This window comes from Lagenorhynchus albirostris, chromosome 7 (assembly GCF_949774975.1).
Source record: "Lagenorhynchus albirostris chromosome 7, mLagAlb1.1, whole genome shotgun sequence".
In the NCBI taxonomy this organism is placed as follows: Eukaryota; Metazoa; Chordata; class Mammalia; order Artiodactyla; family Delphinidae; genus Lagenorhynchus; species Lagenorhynchus albirostris.
In genome coordinates, this window is record NC_083101.1 from 95,905,856 (window position 1) to 95,933,514 (window position 27,659).

At 35.3% G+C, this 27,659-nt stretch overlaps 1 protein-coding gene across 2 annotated transcripts in view; it reads left to right on the top strand.

Annotated features, from left to right (window-relative positions):
* Positions 1-27,659, top strand: part of LOC132523003 (contactin-associated protein-like 3) — a 187,138-nt gene that overhangs the window by 12,819 nt on the left and 146,660 nt on the right. For both annotated transcript variants that reach the window (XM_060153572.1, XM_060153573.1), the window contains exon 2: positions 25,894-26,004. In XM_060153572.1, the coding sequence (XP_060009555.1) occupies positions 25,894-26,004 (111 nt within the window). The remainder of the gene's footprint in view (positions 1-25,893; positions 26,005-27,659) is intronic.

Here is a 27,659-nt window from a genome sequence, read left to right on the forward strand (position 1 = left end):
GTCCTATGGTAGTTCTATTTGTAGTTTTTTAAGGAACCTCCATACTGTTCTCCATAGTGGCTGTATCAGTTTACATTCCCACCAACAGTGCAAGAGTGTTCCCTTTTCTCCACACCCTCTCCAGCATTTATTGTTTGTAGATTTTTTGATCATGGCCATTCTGACCGGTGTGAGGTGATATCTCATTGTAGTTTTGATTTGCATTTCTCTAATGATTAATGATGTTGAGCAATTTTATGTGTTTGTTGGCAATCTGTATATCTTCTTTGGAGAAATGTCTATTTAGGGCTTCTGCCCATTTTTGGATTGGGTTGTTTGTTTTTTGGTTATTGAGCTGCATGAGCTGCTTATAAATTTTGGAGATTAATCCTTTGTCAGTTGCTTCATTTGCAAATATTTTCTCCCATTCTGAGGGTTGTCTTTTGGTCTTGTTTATGGTTTCCTTTGCTGTGCAAAAGATTTTAAGTTTCATTAGGTCCCATTTGTTTATTTTTGTTTTTATTTCTCTAGGAGGTGGGTCAAAAGGATCTTGCTGTGATTTATGTCATAGAGTGTTCTGCCTATGTTTTCCTCTAAGAGTTTGATAGTGTCTGCCTTACATTTAGGTGTTTAATCCATTTTGAGTTTATTTTTTGTGTATGTTGTTAGGGAGTGTTCTAATTTCATACTTTTAAATGTACCTGTCCAGTTTTCCCAGCACCACTTATTGAAGAGGCTGTCTTTTCTCCACTGTATATTCTTGCCTCCTTTATCAAAGATAAGGTGACCATATGAAGGAAATGATAGCAAAGATCAATAAAACTAAAAGCTGGTTCTTTGAGAAGATAAACAAAATTGATAAACCATTAGCCAGACATATATTTTTCCATTAGCTGAAAAGGACTCCCCAGATCAAGACAATATGCCTCTGAAACATATACTGCTTGTTATCCGGCTGTTTTTTATGAAGTCTTCTAAGACATATAGTATCTGACCATCAATATGGATTGTTTGACATTTATGATAGTGAAATGAGTGTTAGTGTCCAAGTCAAACATATTTTGTATGCTTTGAAATGTCATCTCCCTTAGAATGAGTATGAAAACTTTGGTGTGGATCCTTGGAAAGAGAGCATTACTGTTTGATTCTGAAAGGTTAGGTTTAGCCCCATCTCTTAAAATTTTCTCATGTCCCCTTTTCTGCAGTTATCCCATTACTGACTTATTCAAACCCTCTAAATCTCTGGCATTTACTATTTTTGTTAAAATTTTATTTATTTATTTATTTTTGGCTGTGTTGGGTCTTCGTTTCTGTGCGAGGGCTTTCTCTAGTTGCGGCGAGCGGGGTCCACTCTTCATCCTGGTGTGTGGGCCTCTCACTATCGCGGCCTTCTTGTTGGGGAGCACAGGCTCCAGACACGCAGGCTCAGTAGTTGTGGCTCACGGGCCTAGTTGCTCCGTGGCATGTGGCATCTTCCCAGACCAGGGCTCGAACCCATGTCCCCTGCATTGGCAGGCAGATTCTCAACCACTGCGCCACCAGGAAAGCCCTGGCATTTACTATTGTTGTCTTCATGATTTTCCTGTCTCTACCTCACCTCCTTCTGATCCATTTGCTGCTATCCTGCTGCCAGAAAAATCTTTCTAAAGACCACTTACCTGATGATCTTGCTTTTCTGGGTAAAGATTTTTGAATCTTCCCTCACATCACACACACACACACGCACACACACACACACACACACACACACACTTATTCCTTGAAAGGTCCCTTCCCTTCACTTACTGTTCCTAGTCCCTCCTTTAACTGACCCTAAACTACAACCACCACCTAGCTACACTGGAATTCTTCCATCAGGACTTTCACTTACCCCTCCCTCTACTTCTGGCACTTTCTCTCCATGTCTTGTCTTCCTGTTGAATACAGTCTTCTAGGCTCTTACAGATCCATTTCCAGGAAACATATGCTCACAATAAAAATAAAAACATAAAATGCAAGAGGAAGAATCCTCAGAAATAATAAACTACAGAATTAGACCAAAATAAATGTATATATTGAAATAGATTTAGGATATAAAATTTGTTTTATATGTATAAAGAAATAAAAGATTAGAAGAATGAAAGAATAAGAGACTATCAAAATGATCAAGTAGAATTGAAAAAGAGTAATATTGAGAAATGAAAAACGTAATCACTGAAATAAAGAATTTAGTGAATGCTGAAACAGCAGATTAGACACAGGTGAAGAGAGACTCAACAAATTAGAAGACGCATTTGAAATAAATAACCAGTATGCACCACAGAGAGATGAAGAGATGGAAAATATGAAAGCCAGGTTAGGGGACAGGGTACAGTGATTGATTTTTGTATCTGATCTGAGTTCTAGAAGGAAGAGCATGTGGGAAAAAGAAATACTTAAGAGATAATCTATGGGAATTGCCCAGAATTGAAGAGAGTCACCAATGTTTAGATTCAGGAAACCTCTCAAATCCCTAGTAATACAAAGGAAAATAAATTCCCACCCAAAACACCACTTTATATTGGAACTGTAGAACACCAGAATCAAGAGATGTTAAAAGCAGATAAAAGATAAGTATAACAAATAAACAAACAAAATCAGAGACAAGAACTGTTAAAGTTCTGAGAGGGAATAATTACCAACCAAGGATTGTAGACTCTGACTTTCTCTTTCTTTCTCTTTCAAGAATGAAGGTAAGATAAAGCCATTTACAGAAATATAAAATCAAAGAGCATTTAAGATGAATTAACCTTCACTAAAGAAGTGTTAATGGATATACTTAGCAAGAAAGAAAATTATTACAGAGGGCAGTTATGAGTACTTATAACCTAGTAGCTAGAAACAAATGGCAGGTCCTCAGGTATAATCACATATTTGAACAGTAATAAAGCTGTTTGTACAGCAACATCTTTATGAAGTTGATGGAATTAAAAGGAAGAAGACAAGATAAATCTAAGTGATCAATTGAAAATATAGTTGGAGAAGGCTTACCAGACTTAAAGCATTCTAAGGTCCCTGCATTATTTTGTTTAATTTTAGGCTTTGTTAAGCAGAATGTACTGTAAAATTTTAAGGATGACCACTAAAAGAAGAGTAATAGGACATATACATTTCAAACCAGTAGGAAAAATGGAATGGGATGGGGGTAGATTTCAGTCTGTTCAACAGAAAGCAAGAAGAGAGGGGAGGAGAAAATAACTGAGAAAAATAGACAAATAAGCATAAAATAGAATAAAATGAAGTGATAAGGATATAGAAGTTTGAATAAATTATTTCCAACTTTGATTTTAAGGGTATATATATAACAGTTAGAAAATATTATTCAGGCTTTTCAATTACATGTGGAATATTTACATTTTTACTTAACCATAAAACCAGTTTCAATAAATTTAAAAGAATTAGTAACATAAAAATAAAATTTCTTAAAACTGAAAAGCAATAATGTATCTCAATTATAAAAGCTCATATTGTGCTGAGTTAGATGAATGGAAAACAATAATTAAAAAAAAATACCTAGAAACATGGTCACATTTTAAACCACCAAAAATAATGATATAAACTGATTTGCTATAATGGAATGAGAGCTAGTTTGACTTCAGCAGAGCTGTAATACCAGAAGCAAAAAGAAATATAAAAATAAATATAAGTTCTGAAGGAAAATGACTTTTTTACTAGAAACTATTATTTAAACCATCGTAAAACATGACTGGAGAGGATGAAGAGGGGGACTAAAATCTTGCTAATATTCTTTGAGAAATAGGTAAAATTTAACCATAGACATTGTTTAAAAATTGAGATAAAGTATTGCATTATAAATAGAAGGATGATCAGTAGAAAATAAATTAAATGTGATATTTTGTGTACTTTTCAAAATCATGAAACTGATTTTCCTCCTCAGAAAAAGTCCTATTTTCTGTTTAATGTTTTATTATGATTGCATGTTTTTTCATTCATTGTTCTTTCATCTGATAGTGAGAATATTCTTGGTTAAACAAAGAAAGTTTGTGCTTTAGAATAGGTGTATGAGGCTATTTAAGCATGTGGATTTTTTTTTTTACCCAATATATTTTTTTTTATAGACTACTGTTGGCTTGCGGAAGCAGCCCTGTGAAAACTGTTAAGGATGATGCGTAGCACCACTGGGTGGATTTGGGTGACACAATGTGATTCATGCCCTTAACATCTTACTAGTATATGTAGAAATTTTCACCAATTATTGTTGCTGATAAATAACTCAAACATTTTCCTGTAAGTGATTAAAATATTTGTCTATTTCTCAGATTTTTAAATAGAATGAAATTGGATCTTATCATGCATTTTCTATAAAAATCTGGAGTTCCCTTTAGGTTAACAGATTTGTATCTTTTATAAACTAATTTTAAGTTCTATAATCTTACATAACGCTTATATTTAGTCTTATGTATAATATACATGTAGTCAGGTATACGAAAGAAAAGGCCATTTCCATACCTGGTATAATTCAACAAATCCTGTGAATTTTTAATTTCTACTTGCTGCAGAATTAAAATGTTTCACCTTCTATTTGACATGAGTGCTGTACACCAGCACAGTTTGGAAGTTTCGTACAGAAAGAGAAAAAAACACCCTCTTCAGTTAAATTTTTAAAGAAATGTTTCGCTGTACCTTGTGAAAATAATACCAAATAGTTATTTTATCTTTTTTTTTTTTGCAAATATGGACATTTTTTTAAACATCTTTATTGGAGTATAATTGCTTTACACTGGTGTATTAGCTTCTGCATCATAACAAAGTGAATCAGCTGTATGTATACATATATCCCCATATCCCCCATATCTCTTCCCTCTTGCGTCTCCCTTCCTCCCACCCTCCCTATCCTACTCCTCTAGGTGATCACAAAGCACTGAGCTGATCACCCTGTGCTATAGGGCTGCTTCCCACTAGCTATCTATTTTACATGTGGTAGTGTATATATGTCCATGCCACTCTCTCACATTGTCCCAGCTTACCCTTCCCCCTCCCCGTATCGTCAAGTCCATTCTCTAGTAGGTCTGCATCTTTATTCCCATCTTGCCCCTAGGTTCTTCATGACCATTCTTTTTTTTTCCCTTAGATTCCATATAAATGTGTTAGCATACAGTATTTGTTTTTCTTTTTCTGACTTACTTCACTCTGTATGACAGACTCTAGGTCCATCCACCTCACTACAAATAACTCAATTTCATTTCTTTTTATGGCTGGGTAATATTCCATTGTGTATATGTGCCACATCTTCTTTATCCATTCATCCAATGATGGACACTTAGCTTGCTTCCATGTTCTGGCTATTGTAAATAGAGCTGCAATGAACATTGTGGTACATGACTCTTCTTGAATTATGGTTTTCTCAGGGTATATGCCCAGTAGTGGGATTGCTGGGTCACATGGTAGAACTGTTTGTAGTTTTTAAAGGAACCTCCATACTGTTCTCCATAGTGGCTGTATCAGTTTACATTCCCACCAACAGTGCAAGAGTGTTCCCTTTTCTCCACACCCTCTCCAGCATTTATTGTTTGTAGATTTTTTGATCATGGCCATTCTGACCGGAGTGAGATGATATCTCATTGTAGTTTTGATTTGCATTTCTCTAATGATCAATGATGTTGAGCATTCTTTCATGTGTTTGTTGGCCATCTGTATATCTTCTTTGAAGAAATGTCTGTTTAGGTCTTCTGCCCATTTTTGGATTGGGTTGTTTGTTTTTTTGATATTGAGCTGCATGAGCTGCTTGTAAATTTTGGACATTAATCCTTTCTCAGTTGCTTCATTTTCAAATACTTTCTCCCATTCTGAAGTTTGTCTTTTCGTCTTGCTTATGCTTTCCTTTGCTGTGCAAAAGATTTTAAGTTTCATTAGGTCCCACTTGTTTATTTTTGCTTTTATTTCCATTTCTCTAGGAGGTGGGTCAAAAAGCTTCTTGCTGTGATTTATGTCATAGAGTGTTCTGCCTATGTTTTCCTCTAAGAGTTTTATAGTGTCTGGCCTTCCTTTAGGTCTTTAATCCATTTTGAGTTTATTTTTGTGTATGGTGTTAGGGAGTATTCTAATTTCATTCTTTTCCATGTAGCTGTCCAGTTTTCCCAGCACCACTTATTGAAGAGGCTGTCTCTTCTCCATTGTATATTCTTGCCACCTTTATCAAAAATAAGGTGACTGTATATGTGTGGGTTTATCTCTAGGCTTTCTATCCTGTTCCATTGATCTATATTTCTGTTTTTGTGCCTGTACCATACTGTCTTGATTACTGTAGCTTTGTAGTATAGTCTGAAGTCAGGGAGCCTGATTCCTCCACCTCTGTTTTTCTTTTCAAGATTGCTCTGGCTATTCGGGGTCTTTTGTGTTTCCATGCAAATTATGAAATTTTTTGTTCTACGTCTGTGAAAAATTCCAGTGGTAGTTTGATAGGGATTGCATTGAATCTGTAGATAGCTTTGGGTCGTATACTCATTTTCACAATGTTGATTCTTCCAATCCAAGAACATTGTATATCTCTCCATCTATTTGTATCATCTTTAATTTCTTTCATCAGTGTCTTATAGTTTTCTGCATACAGGTCTTTTGTCTCCTTAGGTAGGTTTATTGCTAGGTATTTTATTCTTTTTGTTGCAATGGTAAATGGGAGTGTTTCCTTAATTTCTCTTTCAGATTTTTCATCATTAGTGTATAGAAATGCAAGAGATTTCTGTGCATTAATTTTGTATCATGCTACTTTACCAAATTCATTGATTAGCTCTAGTAGTTTTCTGGTAGCATCTTTAGGATTCTCTATGTGTAGTATCATGTTACCTGCAAACAGTGACAGCTTTACTTCTTCTTTTCCAATTTGGATTCCTTTTATTTCTTTTTCTTCTCTGATTGCTGTGGCTATAACTTCCAAATCTATGTTGAATAATAGTGGTGAGAGTGGGCACCCTTCTCTTGTTCCTGATCTTAGTGGAAATGCTTTCAGTTTTTCACCATTGAAGATGATGTTGGCTGTGGGTTTGTCATATATGGCCTTTATTATGTTGAGGTAGGTTCCCTCTATGCTTACTTCTGGAGGGTTTTTTATCATAAATGGGTGTTAAATTTTGTTGAAAGCTTTTTCTGCATCTATTGAGACGATCATATTGTTTTTATCCTTCAGTTTGTTAATATGGTGTATCAATTGTTTGATTTACGCATATTGAAGAATCCTTTCATTCCTGGGATAAACCCCACTTGATCGTGATTTATGATCCTTTTAATGTGCTGTTGCATTCTGTTTGCTAGTATTTTGTTGAGGATTTTTCATCTGTGTTCATCAGTGATATTGGCCTGTAGTTTTCTTTCTTTGTGACATCTTTGTCTGGTTTTGGTGTCAGGATGATGGTGGCCTCGTAGAATGAGTTTGGGAGTGTTCCTCCCTCTGCTATATTTTGGAAGAGTTTGAGAAGGATAGGTGTTAGCTCTTCTCTAAATGTTTGATAGAATTCGCCTGTGACACTATCTGGTCCTGGGCTTTTGTTTGTTGGAAGATTTTTAATCACAGTTTCAATTTCCCTGCTTGTGTTTTGTTTGTTTATATTTTCTATTTCTTCTTGGTTCAGTCTTAGAAGGTGGTGCTTTTCTAAGAATTTGTCCATTTCTTCCAGGTTGTCCATTTTATTGGCATAGAGTTGCTTGCAGTAATCTCTCATGATCCTTTGTATTTCTGCAGTGTCAGTTGTTACTTCTCCTTTTTCATTTCTAATTCTATTGATTTGAGTCTTCTTCCTTTTTTTTTTGTTGAGTCTGGCTAATGGTTTATCAATTTTGCTTATCTTCTCAAAGAACCAGCTTTTAGGTTTATTGATCTTTGCTATTGTTTCATTCATTTCTTTTTCATTTATTTCTGATCTGATCTTTATGATTTCTTTCCTTCTGCTAACTTTGGTTTTTTTTTTTTTTTGTTCTTCTTTCTGTAATTGCTTTAGGTGTAAGGTTAGGTTTTTTATTTGAGGTGTTTCTTGTTTCTTGAGGTAACATTGTATTGCTATAAACTTCCCTCTAGGACTGCTTTTGCTGCATCCCATAGGTTTTGGATGATTGTGTTTTCATTGTCATTTGTTTCTAGGTATTATTTGATTTCCTCTTTGATTTCTTTAGTGATCTCTTGGTTATTAAGCATTGTATTGTTTAGCCTCCATGTGTTTGTATTTTTTACAGATTTTTTTCCTGTAATTAATATCTAGTCTCATAGTGTTGTGGTCGGAAAAGATACTTGATATGATTTCAATTTTCTCTAAATTTACCAAGGCTTGATTTGTGACCCAAGATATGATCTATCCTGGAGAATGTTCCATGTGCACTTGAGAAGAAAGTGTATTCTGTTGTTTTTGGATGGAATGTCCTATAACTATCAATTAAGTCCATCTTGTTTAGTGTATCACTTAAAGCTTGTGTTTCCTTATTTATTTTCATTTTGGATGGTCTGTCCATTGGTGAAAGTGGGGTGTTAAAGTCCCCTACTATGATTGTGTTACTGTTGATTTTCCCTTTTATGACTGTTAGCATTTGCCTTATGTATTGAGGTGCTCCTAGGTTGCATGCATAAATATTTACAATTTTTATATCTTCTTCTTGGATTGATCCTTTGATCATTATGTAGTTTCCTTCTTTGTCTCTTGTAATAGTCTTTGTTTTCAAGTCCAAATAGTTATTTTATCTTTATATATGTATCTAATGAGATACCTGAGAATGCACTGCTTTGTTCAACAGTAATCTAATTTTTTATTTACTTGTTAAATGTGTGTGCATGCGCATGCGTGTGTGTACACGCACACACACACACTTCCTAAAATGATTGGGTTTTCTACTCTTGTAACAGCAGTGGCCTGTATTTTGGATAAACATGAACAATTAAACATAATGATTGTTTTATGGAAACTTTTTGGGCAGAGACCCAAGTTTTCAGGGAGCTGTTGCTATTAATAATTAAATAATTTTTAGGTAAACATTACATTAAACAGCAATGCTATATTATAATTGTGTACCTCAGTGGATTAAACCTGAAAATATTTACCAGGAATTAATTGTATTAAAACTTTAGGTATCATTTGAATCCAAGTTCCAAAATATAAAATTTTCTTTTTTCCCCTATATATTTTGTGTATATTCTTGGAACTCTGCAAAGAAATTACTGTCTTGTTTTTTTTCCCCTCCGGGAAAATGAGAAAAGCAGTATTTTATGGAGGGATCATTAACAGGTACTTGTGCTTTGAATGGATTGATTGTACTTGCTGCCTTCAGGTATGAACATCTTTTTGACAACTGTTCCCTGTTGAATCTCTTGGAGAAAAGAAGGAAGAGAGGAAAGGAGGAAGACAAGGAAGAAGGAGAGGGGGAGAGGGGGAGAGATGGATGGACAAAGGAAAGTATTTCCAAGTTGCAAGACAGCGTATGAATGGAGTTTTATCCATAGTCAGACAAGCTTTTTGAAACTCCCAGTTGATTATTTAAAGCACCAAATACATATTTCTTTGCAATGATGTGTATTTTGTTTTCTCATTCTACTACAAAGCAATGAATCTTTAGCTTTGGATTATGTTAGTTATTTTATTTTAAATTTTTTCCAATGAAAATGCCCAAATTACCAAACATAGTGTAAAAAATTCTTGTGTAACTTAAATCTTGTCCTAAAATTTCAACAATTGTTATAGTATTTATGGATCAATTATTATAGTATAGGTGTTATATTTTTGTTAAATTTTGTAAGTTTTTAAAGTCACATGGACTTTTAGAAGAAGCATTCCTGTAAATATAAAGGAATGTCTAACCCTTTCATGTTCACCACAGGTTTTTAAAAAATTTGTGCAGCAGTTTTTAACTCTTCTACAATCATATAATACAGAGAGAAATACATAATTTTGTCTCCAATTTTCAGTGGAGAAAATTGAAGGATAAAAAAAATCTCTAAAGTTTCAAAATAAATTATTCACTCAAAAAATATTTATTAGGTCCTTGCTCCATGAAGCAACTTATATAGAAGCAACATTTGTAGAAGGAAATTATGTGACTTGGCAATTACAGTATTTTGGTAATTCATGTGAACAATGTATGAACAGAAAAATATAAAATTGCACACTTTTTTATTGAATAAATTTGACTTGTAACATTGCATATGTTTAAGGTATACAATATTGTTACTTTGATACATTTATATATTGTTAATGTGATTGCTGAAGTAATATCACATTATATAATTATAATACACATGATCACGTTACATAATTATAGTATAGTATTACTGTCTATTTATTATACTGTTCGTTAGATCTTCATGACTTATTTACCAATTCTTACAAGTTTGTACCCTTAAAGACCATCCCTCTTGTCCCTGTCCCCATCCCCTAGTAACCACCATTTTATTCTGTTTTTCACAGGTTTAACTTTTAGTTTTCACATGTAGGTGACATCATACAGTACTTGTCTTTCTCTATCTGACTTATTCTCTTAGCATAATGTTGTAGCAAATGGGAGGATCTCTTCCTTTCTCATGGCTGAATAACATTCCACGGTGTATGTATACCACATATTTTTTTACCCATTTGTCCACTGATGGTCTTTTGGGTTGTTTCCATATCTTGGCTATTGTGAGTAATGCCGTGATAAACATGGGAGTGCATATATCTTGTCAGAATCCTATTTTCATTTTCTTTGGATGTATACCCAGAAGTGGAATTCCTGGAGTATATGATAGATCTGCTTTTAATTTTTTGAGGAACTTCCATCTTGCTTTCTATAGTTGTTAGACTAATTTACATTCCCACCAATAGTGTGTAAGGGTTCCTTTTTCACCACATCCTCACCAGCATCTGTTGGTCCTTGTCGTCTTGATGATAGCCATTCTAACAGGTGTGAGGTAATGTTTCACTGTGATTTTGATTTGCAGTCCCCTAATGATTAGTGATGTTGAGCATCTTTTCATGTGTCTCTTGGCCATTTCGATGTCCTTTTCTGAGAAATGACTATTTACTCCTTCTTCCCATCTTTTAACCAGATTTTTTGTTTTTTGTTATTGAGTTGACTGAGTTCCTTCTATATTTTGGATATTAATCACTTATTCGATAAATGGTTTGCAAAAATTTTCTCCCATTCTGTAGGGTGTCTTTTCATTTTGTTAATTAATTTATTCTTTTGATGTGCAGAAGCTCTTGAGTTTGATGTAGTCCCATGTTTTGATTATTTTCCTTTATTGTTTGTTATTTTGGCATCATGCCCACCAATTATTGCTAAGACCAATATCAATAAAATTCTCCCCTAACATTTTCTTTTAGGATTTTTATGGCATCAGGTCTTATGTTTAAGTCTTTGACCCATTTTGAGTTAATTATTGTGAGTGGTGTGAGATAAGGATCTACTTTCATTGTTCTGCATGTTTCTCCAATTTTTCCAGCACCATTTATTGAAGAGGCTGTCCTTTCTCCACCGGGTATTCTTGGCTTCCTTGTTGAATACTAGTTGACCGTATATGCCAGGGTTTAATTCTGGGCTCTCTATTCTGTTCCGTTGGTCAATATGTCTTTTTTTCCTCCAAGTACAATACTGTTTTTCTACTATGGCTTTGTGGTATAGCTTGAAATCCAGAAGTGTGGTATCTCTGGCTTTGCTCTTTTCTCTCAAGATTGCTTTGGCTGTTTGAGGTCTTTTGTGGTTCCACACACATTTTAGGATTGTTTCTTCTATTTCTGTGAAGAATGCCTTTGGTATTTTGGTGAGGACTATGTTCAATTTGTTGATGGCTTTAGAACTATTGATATTTTAACAATATTAACTCTTTGGATGCTTGAACATTGGTTTGTGTCTTCAATTTCTTTGATTTTGTTTGTGTCTTTCCATTTGTTTGTGTCCTTGATTTCTTTCAGCAGTTTTGCAGTTCTAATTGTACAGATCTTTCACTTCCTTGGTTAAATTTATTCCTAAGTATTTTATTGTTTTTGATGCTATTGTGAAAGGGATGGTTTTCTTTATTTCTTTCTCAGATGCTTTATTATTAGTGTGGAGGGATCAAATTGAGTTCTGTATGTTGACTTTGTATCCTGCCAATTTACTGAAATCGTTGGTTAATTTCAGTAGTTTTTTGGCTGATTCTTTGGGATTTTCTATATGTTCAATCATATCATCAACAAATAATGACAGTTTTACTTCTTCATTTCTGATTTGGATATATTTTATTTCTTTGTCTTGCATAATTGCTCTAGCTAGGACTTCCAGTACTATATTGAATAAGAGTAGTGAGACTGGGCATCCTTGCCTTGTTCCTGGTCTCAGAAGAAACACTTTCCATTTCTCTCCATCAGGTATAATGTTACCCTTGTGTTTGTTATACATGGCCTTTATGTTGAAGTATGTTCCTTCTATACCCAGTCTATTAAGGGTTTTTATTATGAAAAGATGTTGTTTTATGTCAAATGCTTTTTCTTTCTCTATTGAAAAAATCATTTGATTTTTATTTTTTATTTTATTGATGTGATGTGTTGGATTTATTGATTTGCATATGTTGACCCATCCTTTCATCCTAGGAATAAATTCCGCTTGGTCATCGTATATATTTCTATTAATGTGTTCTTGAATTTGGTTTGCTAATATTTTGTTGAGAATTTTTGCACCTATGTTCATCAGGGATATTGGTCTATAGTTTTCTTTTCTTGTGGTATCCTTATCTGGCTTTGCTATCAAGGTAATGCTAGCCTCATAGAACAAGTTTGGAAGTGTTTTCTCCCCCTCAATATTTTGGAAGAGTTTGAGGAGGATTGGTATTACTTCTTTAAATGTTTGATAGATTTATGCAGGGGAGTTATCTGGTCCTGGAGTTTTCTGTGTTGGGAATTTTTAAATTACTGATACAGTGTCTTTACTTTACTCATTATTGGTCTGTTCCTACTTTCTATTTCTTCCTGATTCAGTCATGGTAGGTTTGTGTTTCTAGAAATGTATCCATTTAATTTAGGTTGTATTGGCATGTAATTGTTCATAGTAGTGTCTTATGATTCTATGTATTTCTGTAGTATCAGTTGTAATGTCTTCTCTTTTCATTTCTAATTTTATTTATTTGACTCTTCTTTTTTTTCCTTAGTCTAACTAAAGGTTTGTCAATGTTGTTTATCTTTTTGAAGAAACATTTTGTAGTTTCCTTGATCCTTTCTATTGTTTTTCTGGTTTCTATTTCATTTATTTGCATTCTGATACTTACTGTTTCCTTAGTTCTGCTAACTTTGGGCTTAATTTTTTCTTCTTTTTCTAGTTCCTTGAGGTATAAAGTTAGGTTGTTTACTTGAGATTTTTCTAACATCTTAATGTGTTTATTACTATAAACTTTCCACTCAGATCTGCTTTTGCTGCATGCCATGATATTTGATATGTTGTGTTTTCATTTTCATTTGTTTTGAGATATTTTTTATTTCCTTTTTGATTTCTTCTTTGACACAATGGTTGTTTAGGCGTGTGTTTACTTTCCACATGTTTGTAGATCTTCTCATCTCCCTCTTGTTGTGGACTTCCAGTTTCATGCCAATTGTGGTCACAGAAGATAGCTGATACGATTTCAGTCTTCTTAAGTTTGCTAAGATTTGTTTTGTGACCTATCATATGATCCAGCCTGAATGTTCTATGTGCACTTGAGAAGAATGTGTGTTCTGCTACTGTTGGATAGAATATTCTATATGTGTCTATTAAATCTATTTGTTCTAAGGTGTGGTTCAAGTCCAACGTTTCTTTGTTGATTTTCTGTCAAGACAATCTATCCATTGCTGATAGTGGGGTATTGAAGTTCCTACAATTACTGCATTGTTGTCTATTTGTTCCTTAATATCTATTATTACATACTTATATATTTCAGTGATCAGGTTTTGGGAACGTACATATTTATTATTGTTATATCTTCTTCATGTAGTGACCCCTTTACAGACCTTCTTTGTCTCTTCTTACCTTTTTTGGCTTGAAGTGTGTTTTGTCTGATACAAGGATGGCTATATCCACCTTCGTTTCATTTCTATTTGCTTGGAATATCATCTTCCATCCTTTCACTTTGAGCCTATGTGCCTTTAGAGCTGAAATGAGTCTTCTGTAGAGAGCATAGAGCTGGACCTTGGTTTTTCAGCCATCTACCCACTATGTGCCTTTTGATCGGTGAGTTCAATCTGTTTACATTTAGGGGTGATCATTGATATGTAAGAATTTACTAGTGCCATTTTATCTTTTGCCTTCTGCTTATTTTGTCTCTCTGTTTTTCCTTTTTTCTTCTCTTTCTGTTTGCCTTTATAAGTTGGTGGTTTTCCATGGTGATTTGCTCACTCTCCCCTTTTTTATGTTTATGTTTCTGCTCTAGATTTTTGCTTGTTGTTACCATGAAGTTTACATAAAACATCTTACAGGTAAAATAGCCCCTTTCCTGCTGTTGCCAGTTTATCTTCATTCACTTATAAAGGTTTCATCTTCTTACTTACTCTTCCCCTTTCATATTTTTAATGTTAGAAATTATCTCTATGCTGTGATTTCATTACCAAGTTGTAGTATCTATAGCTATTTTTAATGCTCTTTTCCTTTAACCATTATATTATAGTTAAGAATTTAATATACTGTTCTAAAAAAGATTTACAGTATTCTAATTATGAGTATTTATCATCTTAATCAGAGTTTTGTGTACTTTTGTCTTTTTGTTTCAGCTTGAAGAGCTCCTTTCAACATTTCTCATAAGGCAAGTCTAGTGGTGGTAAACTCCCTCAGCTTTAGTTTGTCTGGGAAAGGTTTTAATTCTCCTTTATATCTGAAGGACAACTGCCACATAGAGTATTCTTAGATGGAAATTTTTATCTTTCAATATTTTGAATATGTCATTCCACTATCTGTCTCCTGACCTGAAAATTTTCTGCTGAGAAATCTACTGTAGCCTAATGGGGGTTCCTTTGTAGGTTGCTGTCTTTCCCCCCCACCCCTGGCTGCCTTTAAAATTGCTTCTTTATAATTGAATTTTGACAACTTCATTAAAATGTGTTTTAGAGCTCTTTTTGTGATGAGATAACAAGATATTCTGTTAGCTTCGTGGATCTGTATATTCATCCCATACCCAGGTTTGGGAATTTCTCAGCTATTATTTCTTTAAATAAACTCTGTCCCCTTCCCACTCTCTTCTCCTTCTGGGATGCCCATTATTCTTACATTTCCCTTTCCAATAGAATCAGATAGGCTTCACTTTTTAAAAATCTTAGTTCACTCTCTTCTTCCACCTGAATTATTTCTATATTTCTGTCCTTGAGCTTGCTAATTCTCTCTTCTACCTGATCTGCTCTATTTCAAGTGCATTGTAATGCATTCTTTATCTCATTTATTGAGTTCTTCAGCTCCAGAAATCTCTGATTCTTTTTTAGAATTTTAATCTCTTTGGTAAAGTATTCCTTCTGCTTGTTATTTTCATTCCTAATATCATTGCATTGTCTTTATGAGTTTTCTATTGAATTTCTTCATAACAGCTATTTAAAACTCTTTATCAGTTAGATCACAATATTCCATACCTTTGGGTTTAGTTGCTGGAAAATTGTCTGTTTTTTTTTTTTTTTTTTTTTTTTTGCCATACCGTATTACCATGATTCCCTAAATAAAAAATGGAACACCATTTTTATTTAGGTAAGACTTTGTTTACTTTGATCCTAAGAATGCAACAGGTTGGTAGTTAGGAGCCTTCCTTTACAGAAGGTGGCGCTATGGCACAAGTTTTTGGTTTCTCTTACCAGCGTTAACTAGCGGCTTCTAAGATTGGGAACCCACACAGTTAAGACAAAACAAAACAAAAACAACAACAAAAAAACGCGTGGTGGCAGAATGTGGGCACGGGGGGGAGGTGCATGTACTTAGCACTTGGGGCTTTGTGGGTGTCCATGGCCTGGTAGAGGTATCCTCAAGTTGGGATGGGGGCGGAGTCCCAGGGGTCCTTGGGTGGTCGGTCCCCTTGCCTCCAAGGGCAGACAGCAGGAGATATTTTACTTCAGTTCTCTTTGTCTATCTACTTACCTTTCCTTTCCCTCTGCCCATTCACTGCAGTATCTCCTCAGAGAGAGAAACTGGTCCCGCCGGCTGTAACACATGCGGCTGGACAGACTTCCAGTCACTGCCTTCATCCTCCACCTCCTCTGCCAGAAAGGTTGTGCTGGCTTGCTGCCAGAACAGCAGCCGCCTTCTATGCTGTCACAGCCTCCTGCCACCAGCTCTGCAGCCACTTCCCTCGATCTCTGCTACCTACTCCATGGTCCAGTCCACCCACTTTGGATGCACAGGTGGATGGATCTCTTGGATGTCGGTGTATGCTGTGGATAGATGCTTTTTTTTTTTTCTGGTTATGGACGTCCTAATAGTTGTAAATCAAAGGAGAGAGAGAAAAAAAGGAACGATTCACACTATCATGGTACTGACATCACTCCAAAACTGCATATTTCATTGCTCTGTGACTATTTCAACAATTTGAGTAAGTTGTGTGGAATATTAGATTTTGCCCCTTAGATGGATATTTCAGATTTATATACAAGCAAGGAAGTTTTCCAGTTAATGAGCTATGGATAGTGAAAATCTTTTTAAACTAAATATTTAAAGTAATATCAATACTAATATGAGTCAACAGCTGAGTTTCCCAAGTGCATCTTTCTGGGCACTAGCGTGATAGGGCTTCAGATTTTTGAAAGTATGTCTTTTACACTGCCCAACTCTCCAATCCTGGTTTAATAACCACAGAACATAATACAGATACCAGGGCTGCAATTTAGTGCATACTCCTGGTGGCCACTTTGAGGGTCTCTCCTGGCACAGTTGAGGTTTTCATCCACTGCAGAGATCTCTCAGCTCCTGTCCCGAGTGTTGTACATTTCCTTCTCTGAAGAACAGAATGTGTCTTCCTTAAGTACACAAAAAAATCCTCTCACTAAATCAGAATTTCAGGGGCAGGGATGGGGAATTGCCCCTTGGGTATCAGTGTCTGAAAAACTGCTGTGTCTATTTCTCCCCTGAATTTCATTGCACAAAATTATACAATCTTGATAAATCTAGAGATGTTACTTCTAACACAGACATGTTCTAATCTTTCCATTTGTGAATTATTTTTGAAAAATATCTGAGTGTGTTGGGTTGCTGAATTTTACTGACATGCCCTGTTTAAGCAGGAATGAGAATGCCTTCTGTTAGGATGAAACTTGGCTGTTTCAATGTTTTAAGCTCAATATATTTCAGGGTTGAAATATAACTTAGATATGGAGATTTAAGAAAGTTGCTCTTGGACTTGTGATCAATTTAATTCAGGAAACATTTATCAAATGCTTACCATGTGCCAGGCACTGTGACAGAAGCTGAAGAAATAAAGATAAATAGTGGTTCTTTTAAAAAAAAAACAGTGCTGTTCCTATGTGAGAAGCAGTATGATTCATTAAACTGGCACAAGTTATAATTTTAGAAACACTCCCGTCACTGGGAATCTGTTCCTTTTGCTGAATATAATTTTTCAGCAGTCGTGAGGGAATAATAATTGGGCTAATTAAAATTGACCTTTAAAACAGGTCTAAATCCTTGTCTGCTTAGGGTGCTGAAGGAGGACAATCCATGAAAAACTACAACCATTCTCCCTCCAGATATTTGATTCCTCTGAAGGCTGGTAGAGTCCCACATCCTTGCACAATTTTAAAACCATGAAGGGATAGAACTAAGTTTTATAAATGGGCTCCTGGATGTATAACTGGGGGAAAAGAAACCTGAGAGTTTCTCTTCTTTCTCAGTAAGTTATTTAAATCATAGCATTTATTTATTTATTTATTTTTAATTTCTTTTTTTACTTACCATAGCATTTATTTTTAAGTGAATACTCAGGGTAGTTGATAAAGAGAAAGCCCCCCTGCCCTTTTTAAAAAATAAACTTTATTTTTTGAGCAGTTTTAGGTTTATGTAAAATTGAGCAGAAAGTACAGAGATTTCCCATATACCCCCTTTCCTCACACATGCTTAGTCTCCTCCATTACCAGCATCCTTCTCCAGAGTGGTGCTGATAACTTTTTTTATTTTACAATTGATGAACCTGCGCTGACACATGATAGTCACCCCAGGTCCATAGTTTATGGTTCACTCTTGGTGTCATACATTCTGTGGGTTTGGACAAATGTATAATAACATGTATGCAGCATTATGTTATTACACAGAATAGTTTCACTGCTCTTAAAATCCCTTGTGTTCCTCTTATTCATTCCTCTCTCCCATCTAAACACTGGCAACCACTGATCATTTTACTGGCTTCACAATTCTGTTTTATCTAGAATATCATATAGCTAGAATCATATGGTATGTAGCCTTTTAAGACTGGCTTCTTTCACTTAGTAATATGCATTTAAGTTTCTTCTGTGTCTTTTCATGGCTTGATGGATCATTTCTTTTTATTACTAATGTTCCACTGTATGGATGTACCACAGTTTGTTTACCCATTCCCTACTAAAGGATGTCTTGTTTGCTTCCAAGCGTTGGAGTTTAATGACTAAAGCTGCTATAAACATTTTTGTGCATGTTTTTGTGTAGACATAAGTTTTCAATCTCTTTGGGTAAATACCAAGGAACAGATTTTGGATTGCATGTAGGAATATGTTTAGTTTTGTAAGAACCGGCCAGTCTTCCAAAAAGGCTGCACCATTTTGCATTCCCACCAGCAATGAGAGTTCCTGTTGCTCTCCATCCTCGCCAGCATTTGGTGTCATTAGTATTCCAGATTTTGACCATTTTCATAGGAGTGTAGTGGTATCTCATTGTTGTTTTAATGTGCATTTCTCTGAAGACATATGATGTGGCGCATCTTTTCATGTACTTCTTTCTCATCTGTATATCTTCTTTGGTGAAGTGTCTGTTAAAGTCAGCTTTGGACCGTATTTTAATTGGAGTTGTTTGTTTTCTTATTGGTAAGTTTGAGTTCTTTGCATATTTTGGATAAAAGTCATTTGTCCGATGTGTATTTTACAAATATTTTCTCCCATCCTATGGCTTGTGTTTTCATTCTCTTTACTGCCTTTTGCAGGGCAGACATTTTTAATTTTAATAAAGTCCATCTTATCAATTCTTTTCTTCATGGATCGTGGCTTTGTATCTACAAAGTCTTTGCAGAACACAAGTTCATCTAGATTTTCTCCTATGTTATCTTCAAGGAGTTTTATAGTTTTGTGCTTTACAGTTAGATCTGTGAACCATTTTGAATTAATTTTTGTGAAGGGTGAAAAGTCTGTGTCTAGATTCATGTTTTTGCTTATGGAAGTCGATTTGTTCCATTACCATTTATTGAAAAGACTATCTTTGCTCTATTGTATTGCCTTCACTACTTTGTCAAAGGTCAATTGATTATATTTGTGTAGGTCTACTTCAGGGCTCTCTGTTCTGTTTCACTGATCTATTTGTCAGTTCTTTTGCCAATACACTGTCTTAATTACTGTACCTTTATGGTAAGTCTTGAAATCAGTTAGTGTCATTCCTACCACTCTGTTCTTCTTCAATATTGTTTTGGTTATTCTGGGTCTCTTGCTTCACCACATAAACTTTAGAATCAGTTTGTTGATATCCACAAAATAACTTGCCTGAATTTTGATTGAGATTGCCTTGAATCTATAGATCAAATTGGGAAAAACTGAAATCTTGACAATATTGAGTATTGTCCATGAACACGGAGTATCTCTCCGTTTATTTAGTTCTTCCTTGATTAATTCCTCAGAGTTTTGTAGTTTTCCTCATATAGATCTCATGCATATTTTGTTAGATTTATACCTAAATATTTTATATTTTTTAGGTGCTAATGTAAATAGCATAGTGTTTCAGAGTCCTAATTCCACTTTATCATTGCTGGTATATAAAAAACCAATTGACTTTTGTATTTTAACCTTGTATCCTGTGACCTTGCTATAACCACTTATTAGTTCCAGGAGTTTTTGCATAGATGATCTTGTCATCCATAACAAAGACATTTCTTTCCTAATCTGTATCCCTTCTATTTCCTTTTCTTGTCTAATTGCATTAACTAAGACTTCTAGTAGGATGTGGAAAAGGAGTGGTGAGAGGGAAAATCTTTGCCTAGTCTTGACCTTAGTGGGGAAAGTTTCAAGTTTCTCACCATTAAGTGTGGTGTTAGCTGTAAATTTTTGGTAGATATTCTTTATCAATTTGAGAAAGTTCAACTCTATTCCTAGTTTACCAAGAGTTTTTACCATGGTTGGGTGTTGGATTTTGTCAGATGCTTTTCTTCATCTATTGATAGTACCATGTGATTTTTCTTTGTTAGCTTGTGGATGTGATGGATTACATAAACTGATTTTTGAATGTTGAACCAGCCCTGAATACCTGGAACAAATTCCACTTGTTTCAGTACGTAATTCTTCTTCTATTTATTTTAAATCTATTTGTTAAAAATTTTATTTTATTTTACTTTATTTTTTTTTGGCCACACCGTGTGGCTTGTGGGATACTAGTTCCCTCACCAGGGATTGAACCCGGGCCCCCTGCAGTGGAAGCATGGAGTCCTAACCACTGGACTGCCAGGGAATTCCCTGTAATTCTTATACATTGTTGGATTTGATTGCTAATATTTTGTTGAGAATTTTGCATCTGTGTTCATGAGAAATATTGGTCTGTAGGTTTCTTTTCTTGTAATATCTGTGATTGGTTTTGGTATTATGCTAATATTAGCCTCATAGAATAAGTTAAAAAGTATTCCTCTGCTTCTATCTTCTAAAAGGGATTATGGAGACATGGCATGATTTCTTCCTTAAATGTTTGGCAGAATTCACTAGGGAAGCCCTCTGGACTTTGTGCCTTCTGTTTTGGAAGGTTATTATTATATTATTAAAAGAATTATTTGAATTATTGTTTCAAATTTTTTAATAGATATTTGTCTTTCTCTGTCTGACTTATTTCACTTAGTATGATAATCTCCAGGTCCATCCATGTTGCTGCAAATGGCATTATTTCATTCTTTTTAATGGCTGAGTAATATCCCATTGTATATATATACCACATCTTCTTTATCCATTCATCTGTCCTCAACAAAATACTAGCAATCCAAATCCAACAATACATTAAAAGGATCATACACTATGATCAAGTGGGATTTATCCTAGGGATGCAAGGGTTTTTCAGTATCTGCAAATCAATGGCTGTGATTCACCACATCAACAAGTTAAAGAATAAAAACCATATGATCATCTCAATAGATGCAGAAAAAGCTTTTGACAAAATTCAACACCTATTTATGATTAAAGACTCTCCAGAAAGGGGCATAGAGGGAACATATTTCAAAATAATATAGGCCATATACAACTAACCTACAGCTAACATCATACTCAACAGTGAAAATCTAAAAGCATGTCCTCTAAGATCAGAAGCAAGGCAAGGATGTCCACTCTCACCACTTTTATTCAACATAGTTTTGGAAGTCCTAGCTATGGCAAACAGAGAAGAAAAAGAAAAGGAATCTAAATTGGAAAAGAAAGAAGTAAAACTGTCACTGTTTGCAGATGATATGATATTAGACATAGAAAATTCTAAAGATGCTACCAGAAAACTACTAGAGCTCATCAATGAATTCAGTTAAGTGGCATTTTCTTTGCTGAGGAATTTTTAGCCTAGTTTAGACCATAATGCATATTGGAAAGATGCCATTTATATACAGTTGTGTATAAACTGGATTTGAACGTTCTGAAGAAACTAAGAGCACGCATCACCAATGAGCTGTAGTAATCCAAAGAGGTTTGTCTGGGACTGTTTTTTATTTATGGAGGGGGCAGATTTAAGTAGTTTTAGGAGGAGGTCAAGGGTTTGGAAAACACTCAGATAGTGTCACTTAGATTGAGAGGATTAAGGCAACTATGTTTTCCCCAGCTATGGGAAGTTCCAAATTTCTAAGATTTTACCTGGAGAAAAAAAATATATAATTTTTAAAAACAGAAGCTGAAATATTGTTTAATAATTTCAGTATAAAGTTGTTCTTTTGGCAGGACAAACAATAGGCTATTGATTAAAATGATGTTACAATAGGTACAGCTGCTGAGACAATGTTTGATTATTTAATACATAAGAATTTATTATAGAAGCGTGCACACAAGGATGTTCTGAGCACTCTGATCTGAATCATACATAAATCATTATGGTGGTCAGAAAGAAAAAGACAAATACCGTATGCTAACACATATATATGGAATTTAAGAAAAAAAAATGTCATGAAGAACCTAGGGGCAAGGCAGGAATAAAGACGCAGACCTACTAGAGAACAGACTTGAGGTTATGGGGAGGGGGAAGGGTGAGCTGTGACAGGGCGAGAGAGAGTCATGGACATATACACACTAACAAACGTAGTAAGGTAGATAGCTAGTGGGAAGCAGCCGCATGGCACGGGGATATTGGCTCGGTGATTTGTGACAGCCTGGAGGGGTGGGATAGGGAGGGTGGGAGGGAGGGAGACGCAAGAGGGAAGACATATGGGAACATATGTATATGTATAACTGATTCACTTTGTTATAAAGCAGAAACTAACACACCATTGTAAAGCAATTATACCCCAATAAAGATGTTAGAAAAAAAAAATCATTATGGTGTGTTTGTATTTTCTATAAGACACATTACAATGGATCATCAGTTTCCCTTTAGAGTTCCTAAGCTTTTCTGAGCTTCTGAGTACATTTGAACTTCTGAGTACATTTGAACTTTTGAAGGAATGAGCACATTTCAAAACTGAGATTATTTCATAGAATAATTTCTTATTAATGTGAGTGTTATTATGAAGAGAAATAAACTTGCTTTAGCCTATTTAACTGTAATATTATCTGTCTATTTTCATTTGTTAATTCTTATAAGGTTATTACTTGTACTCACCTCATTTTCCCCCTAAGTGGTAAATAGTTGTACTTTTCAGTTGTTTTGCCATAATTGTTAAAAACAATTATTTATGAATAATTGTTGTAGCTTTGAAGCATTTCAGGATTCGTCTTTCTTTTTTGGATAGAAATAGTATCTATCAGACTTTTGATAAGAATAATATTCAGTGGAAATCAAATATTTTTTAATGATTCCAGAAAAAGAAAATTAAATTGTGTCTTAACAATTTTGGCTCCAGAAATTGTAGTATAAAATATAGACATTTCAGATTGAAAACAACGGTTAAGGAGATTTTTGGGGGGCATCTGAGACTTCACCTTACTTGAATGTAATTTAGTTAAAAACACAGTGAATGTACAGAAAACACTGTCCAAACACAGAGCCGCTCTTTTCCAAGTACCTTATTGGACATGGTCACATTTTTTGATCACGTGCATTCTCAAATTTGACTGTGTGGAAGTGAGTTGGAACAACCAATTAGGGTTGTAAAGAAAATGATCACTTTTAAAATTGTTTCTCAAAGGCAAAGATGACTTCATAAGAGCAAGTACATCTTACTCTTTCTTTTTTTCAAGACTAAGATTCATATGCCTTCTTTTGAGGAAAGAATAAAAAATGAGAATATGGCTTGGAACGTTGAATGCTGCCTTCTATATCTCTCTATAGGGAAAACGTCCTTATAGAATATTTTGAAGAAGCTTATGTGATGACTTGTCTTACCATACTGAAAATAATAAAAGCAAACACTTTAAATCCTCATAGAAACCCTATGAGTTGTGTGATTCCCCTTTGTCCAGTTGTGTGATTCAGTTGTGTGACATCCTCATTGTATAGATGAGGTAACTGAGGTTTAGGGAGGGCCAGTGACTTCCCAAGAGTAGGCACCTTGGTAAATGCCATGCCCACACCCTGTCTGCCTCCAGGATCTACACTTGGTCCTCACTGTTTCCAGCCCAGAAAGGAGAGACCCCAATATGGTGAGATGAGAAAGATGTGAGCAGAGGGGACTGAGTGGGAGCGTCTGGGGAGACTCAGAAAGGAAGCCGTGCTGGGGGGGTGGGGGAGGCTGGGAAAGGAGCAGGCTTCCCAAGCTAAACAGTTGATGGAGATAATCTTCACTTACCCTCAACCAGCTCTGTGACTTTGAGCAGGTTAGTTAGATCCCTGGGACCCCTTTACCTAAAGGGGGAATGATGCAGGCCTGGTCTGCTCAACAGGCTGTCACCCCTGAGAAACTGTCACGTTAACATTCGAGTTAGCACAGCTGACTGTGGTTTGTGGATGATCCCAATCTTCTGGAATTTTCTGAATGGCTAATAATGCCCCAGTAATGTCTCAACAGCTTTGTACTTGCAGTGCACACACCACGGGTGCTTGTTTGCTCTTCCTTGTGCCACGGACCCTTCGGGCACTTTGCTGAAACCTTACCCCTTCTCACAGCAATGCTTGTAAATGCATAAAATGTACACATAGGGTTACAAAGTAAATAGTTATATTGAAATGCTGATATCAATGTACTAGAAATTGTAACATAATGTCTTCTTAGTTATTAGCACATTAAAAAACAAGATCTAGTGGTGACTTTAATAAATACTGTTATTTTGAAGTAAAGGGGACCATAAGCAATATTTCTAGATATCTGTGACAACGATTGCTATTAAAATATCTGTAACTTATGTTGGTAACAAATGCACGGGCACTGGTGAATATAGTCTGGTTTGTCTACATTTTTGACTGAAGAATATGCTAAATTTTAGCTAGAGGTTAGTGAAAATAAAGATGTAATTTGTTCTATTCATCTCAACGGACCCCCTATATCATATTTGTACCACATGTTAAGAACCCCTGAGCTCTGTGGTTCACTGCTTCAAGATCTGTGAAAAACCCTCCTGAGCTTTGATTGAACTTCTATTGAATCTTTAGATCAAGCTAGGGAAAACTAGTACCTTAAAAGTAGTCTTCCTATTTGCCGTCATTGTAGTCTGAATTTATGTAGTTTTTCTTTAATGTCTTTCAATACAATTTTTATAATAATCTCCATAAATGTCCTGCAAATTCTGTAAGATTCATTCTTAGATACTTTATATGTTTTGTTAGTATTTGCTATTCTATTTAATTTAATTTCTAACTATGGATAAGTTTAGAAATACTATCAGCTTTTGTATAATGAATTGTTAAGCTAGCCAGTGACTTTCAGAATTTCTACCTACATAATCATATCATCTGGAAACGATAACAGTTGGGTTTTTTTTCCCCTATGTTGTGCTTTTAATTTTTAAATTTTCTCTTACATACTGATAGGACTTTCAGTGCAATGATCAATAGAAACAGTGATGCCTGTGAAAGTGTTCTTTCTGAGTTTCAAGAAAATACTTTTAATATTTTCCCATTTAGGAGTGATGTGCTGGAACCAATTTTTAGCAGCTAGCAAGAGCCAATCATTAACTTCTCATGAATTTTGCAGGAAAATACAATCATTATTAAAAATTAAATTATATAAACGTAATTAATTAAATCATATTAAAACAAAAGTAATATATTCTGAAAACTCACCACTTCCTACTTTTTTAATGTCATCTTGCTGTTATCAGTGCTCTTGAGGTTATTTACATACCTTGTGTCTGCGTGGTGAAAATACTATATAATGATGTGATGTGTGCATTCTTTTTCCGACTTCATGGTCAGTGACATCACGTTGATAGCTTTGAATTGGCCATGGTACGAGTATTTACACCATAGAAAGTGGCAAATGCTACCAATCAGGGTTTTTAATTTTCCTTAAGAGCCTGTTGTTAAACATTTACTAACACACCTCTGATCAAGACTGATGTTTGCCACAGGCTCTAGCATTTTCCTAGCCTGTTAACTAAAAAGAAAGGAAATTAAGGAAGAAAAGAAGGGAGGGTGGCAGGGAAATAGGAAGGAAAGGAAAGTAAAAGGGAAGGAAGAAGAGAGGAAGAGAAGACAGGAAAGCTTTAATCAGTGTATTAACCCAAACGTGGTGTTTCCCCCCAGATAGCTGTGATGCTCCTCTGGCGTCTGCCTTGCCCCGGGCTTCCTTCAGCAGCTCCTCAGAGCTGTCCAGCAGCCATGGCCCTGGCTTTGCAAGTCTTAATCGCAGAGACGGTGAGTCTGCAACTGTCTTCTTGTCAATCTACCCTGATTCTTTCACAGACAGAATTATTTTCATTTTTAGTTCATATTCCTTCTTATAGCTCAAAAATTAATTATACTGAGTTTAATGAAATTGAAGAAAGCAGCAGGTTCATCATATCAGCTAGTATTCATCTGCTACCTTTCTTCTTGCTTATCATCCATTTTTTGGTTTGTTTTGATATCTTCCTTCTCTATTGATTGCCAGCAAATGGTCATCAATAAGATTTATGAGAAGGGAATTGTCGGAGTCTAGATTATTTCCAGGGTTATCCTCCAAGGAAATCCAGTGGAGCAGGCTTTTCTCCGACACAAAATAATGCCATACTTTGCTGGGGATGAATGCCTACCCGCCCCAAAAATGCACCTTTGTCAGTAGTATTTATATTTTGTGATGCTTAGACCTCATCCTTTTTGCATTCTCATTTTACTACTCTATTTTGTATAGCAGCTCGTCTGGACATATCTCTTTTTATCCAAGGCTTTCACAGTGTGCTTACAAATTGTAATGAATTCAGCTACGTAACATCCCTAAAGAAAATGTACGTTTTACGATCAATGGCCTTCTTTTCCAAAGGCTTCTGGCTAAGTGAGCAGTCAAGTATGGATAGATAATTTAGTACTCATGGTTTTATTTGAGCATCTCACCCTTGCATTTCCTGATCCTACACTGAATTTAATTAAAAAGAAAAAGGAGCCGTTGCTTTAAGAAGAGTAATGGTGTGTCCCTGGGAAGTGGTGGGGGCTTTGGAACAGAGTGCCTGGCCTCCTGCCCTTCTGGGCATCCTGGATTCCTCACTGTTCTCTACATATCAGAGGGAGATGCAGCTATTCTGAGTGGCCTCAAGGATGATCTGGAATCATATCTGTTCTGAATAACTCAGGGGGCCTCTGAAAGATGCACAATGATGCTTTTATAGAATTAGACAAGATCTCAGAGCTGCATCTCTCATAAACATGAAGATTTCACGGGAGATGCACAAATACACTTGGTCATACATTTTATTCAGTCATGAATGAGGTATTTAGTACATGTCTGGATGATTTATAGGCTTGCCGGGCAATTCTTATTTTATTTCTAAGGTGAGAAATTAGCAAAATCATCTTATAGTCTTGTCAATACAGAACTTCAAACAAATAAGAACTGCAAAGCCTGAGATCAACTCAGATCCGAATGCCTCTCTACTGTGTGTTTCTTTAAAACTTGGTCAGGAGTGTCTATGAGAGAAGCAAAAGAAAACACACAGTAGCAATGGATTTTTGTTTATTTTATGCAGAAAGAGCTGCAGCCGTGAATGTTAAATGCCAAGGGCATTGAAAGTGGTCACTGGGGACACTGCACATAGAACTTAAGGGAGTCACATGTGAACAGTCACACTGTGTTTTTTTCCTTTAATATTACTGGCATTTAATTTGAATCACAAATTAACAAGTATACACTTATTTTTTATTTAATTTTTAATTGTCTGTTTACAAAACCACTATAGGGTATGTCTGCATTTAGTACAGGAATCTGTTTTACAGTTAGGCAGCTGTGTGTGGTTTTTTCATTATGGATGCAGTTTTTGGAAAGCTACCTGTTCTGTCCTGCTCAGGCTGCTAGCAGACTGCACAGCAGAAAGGGAATC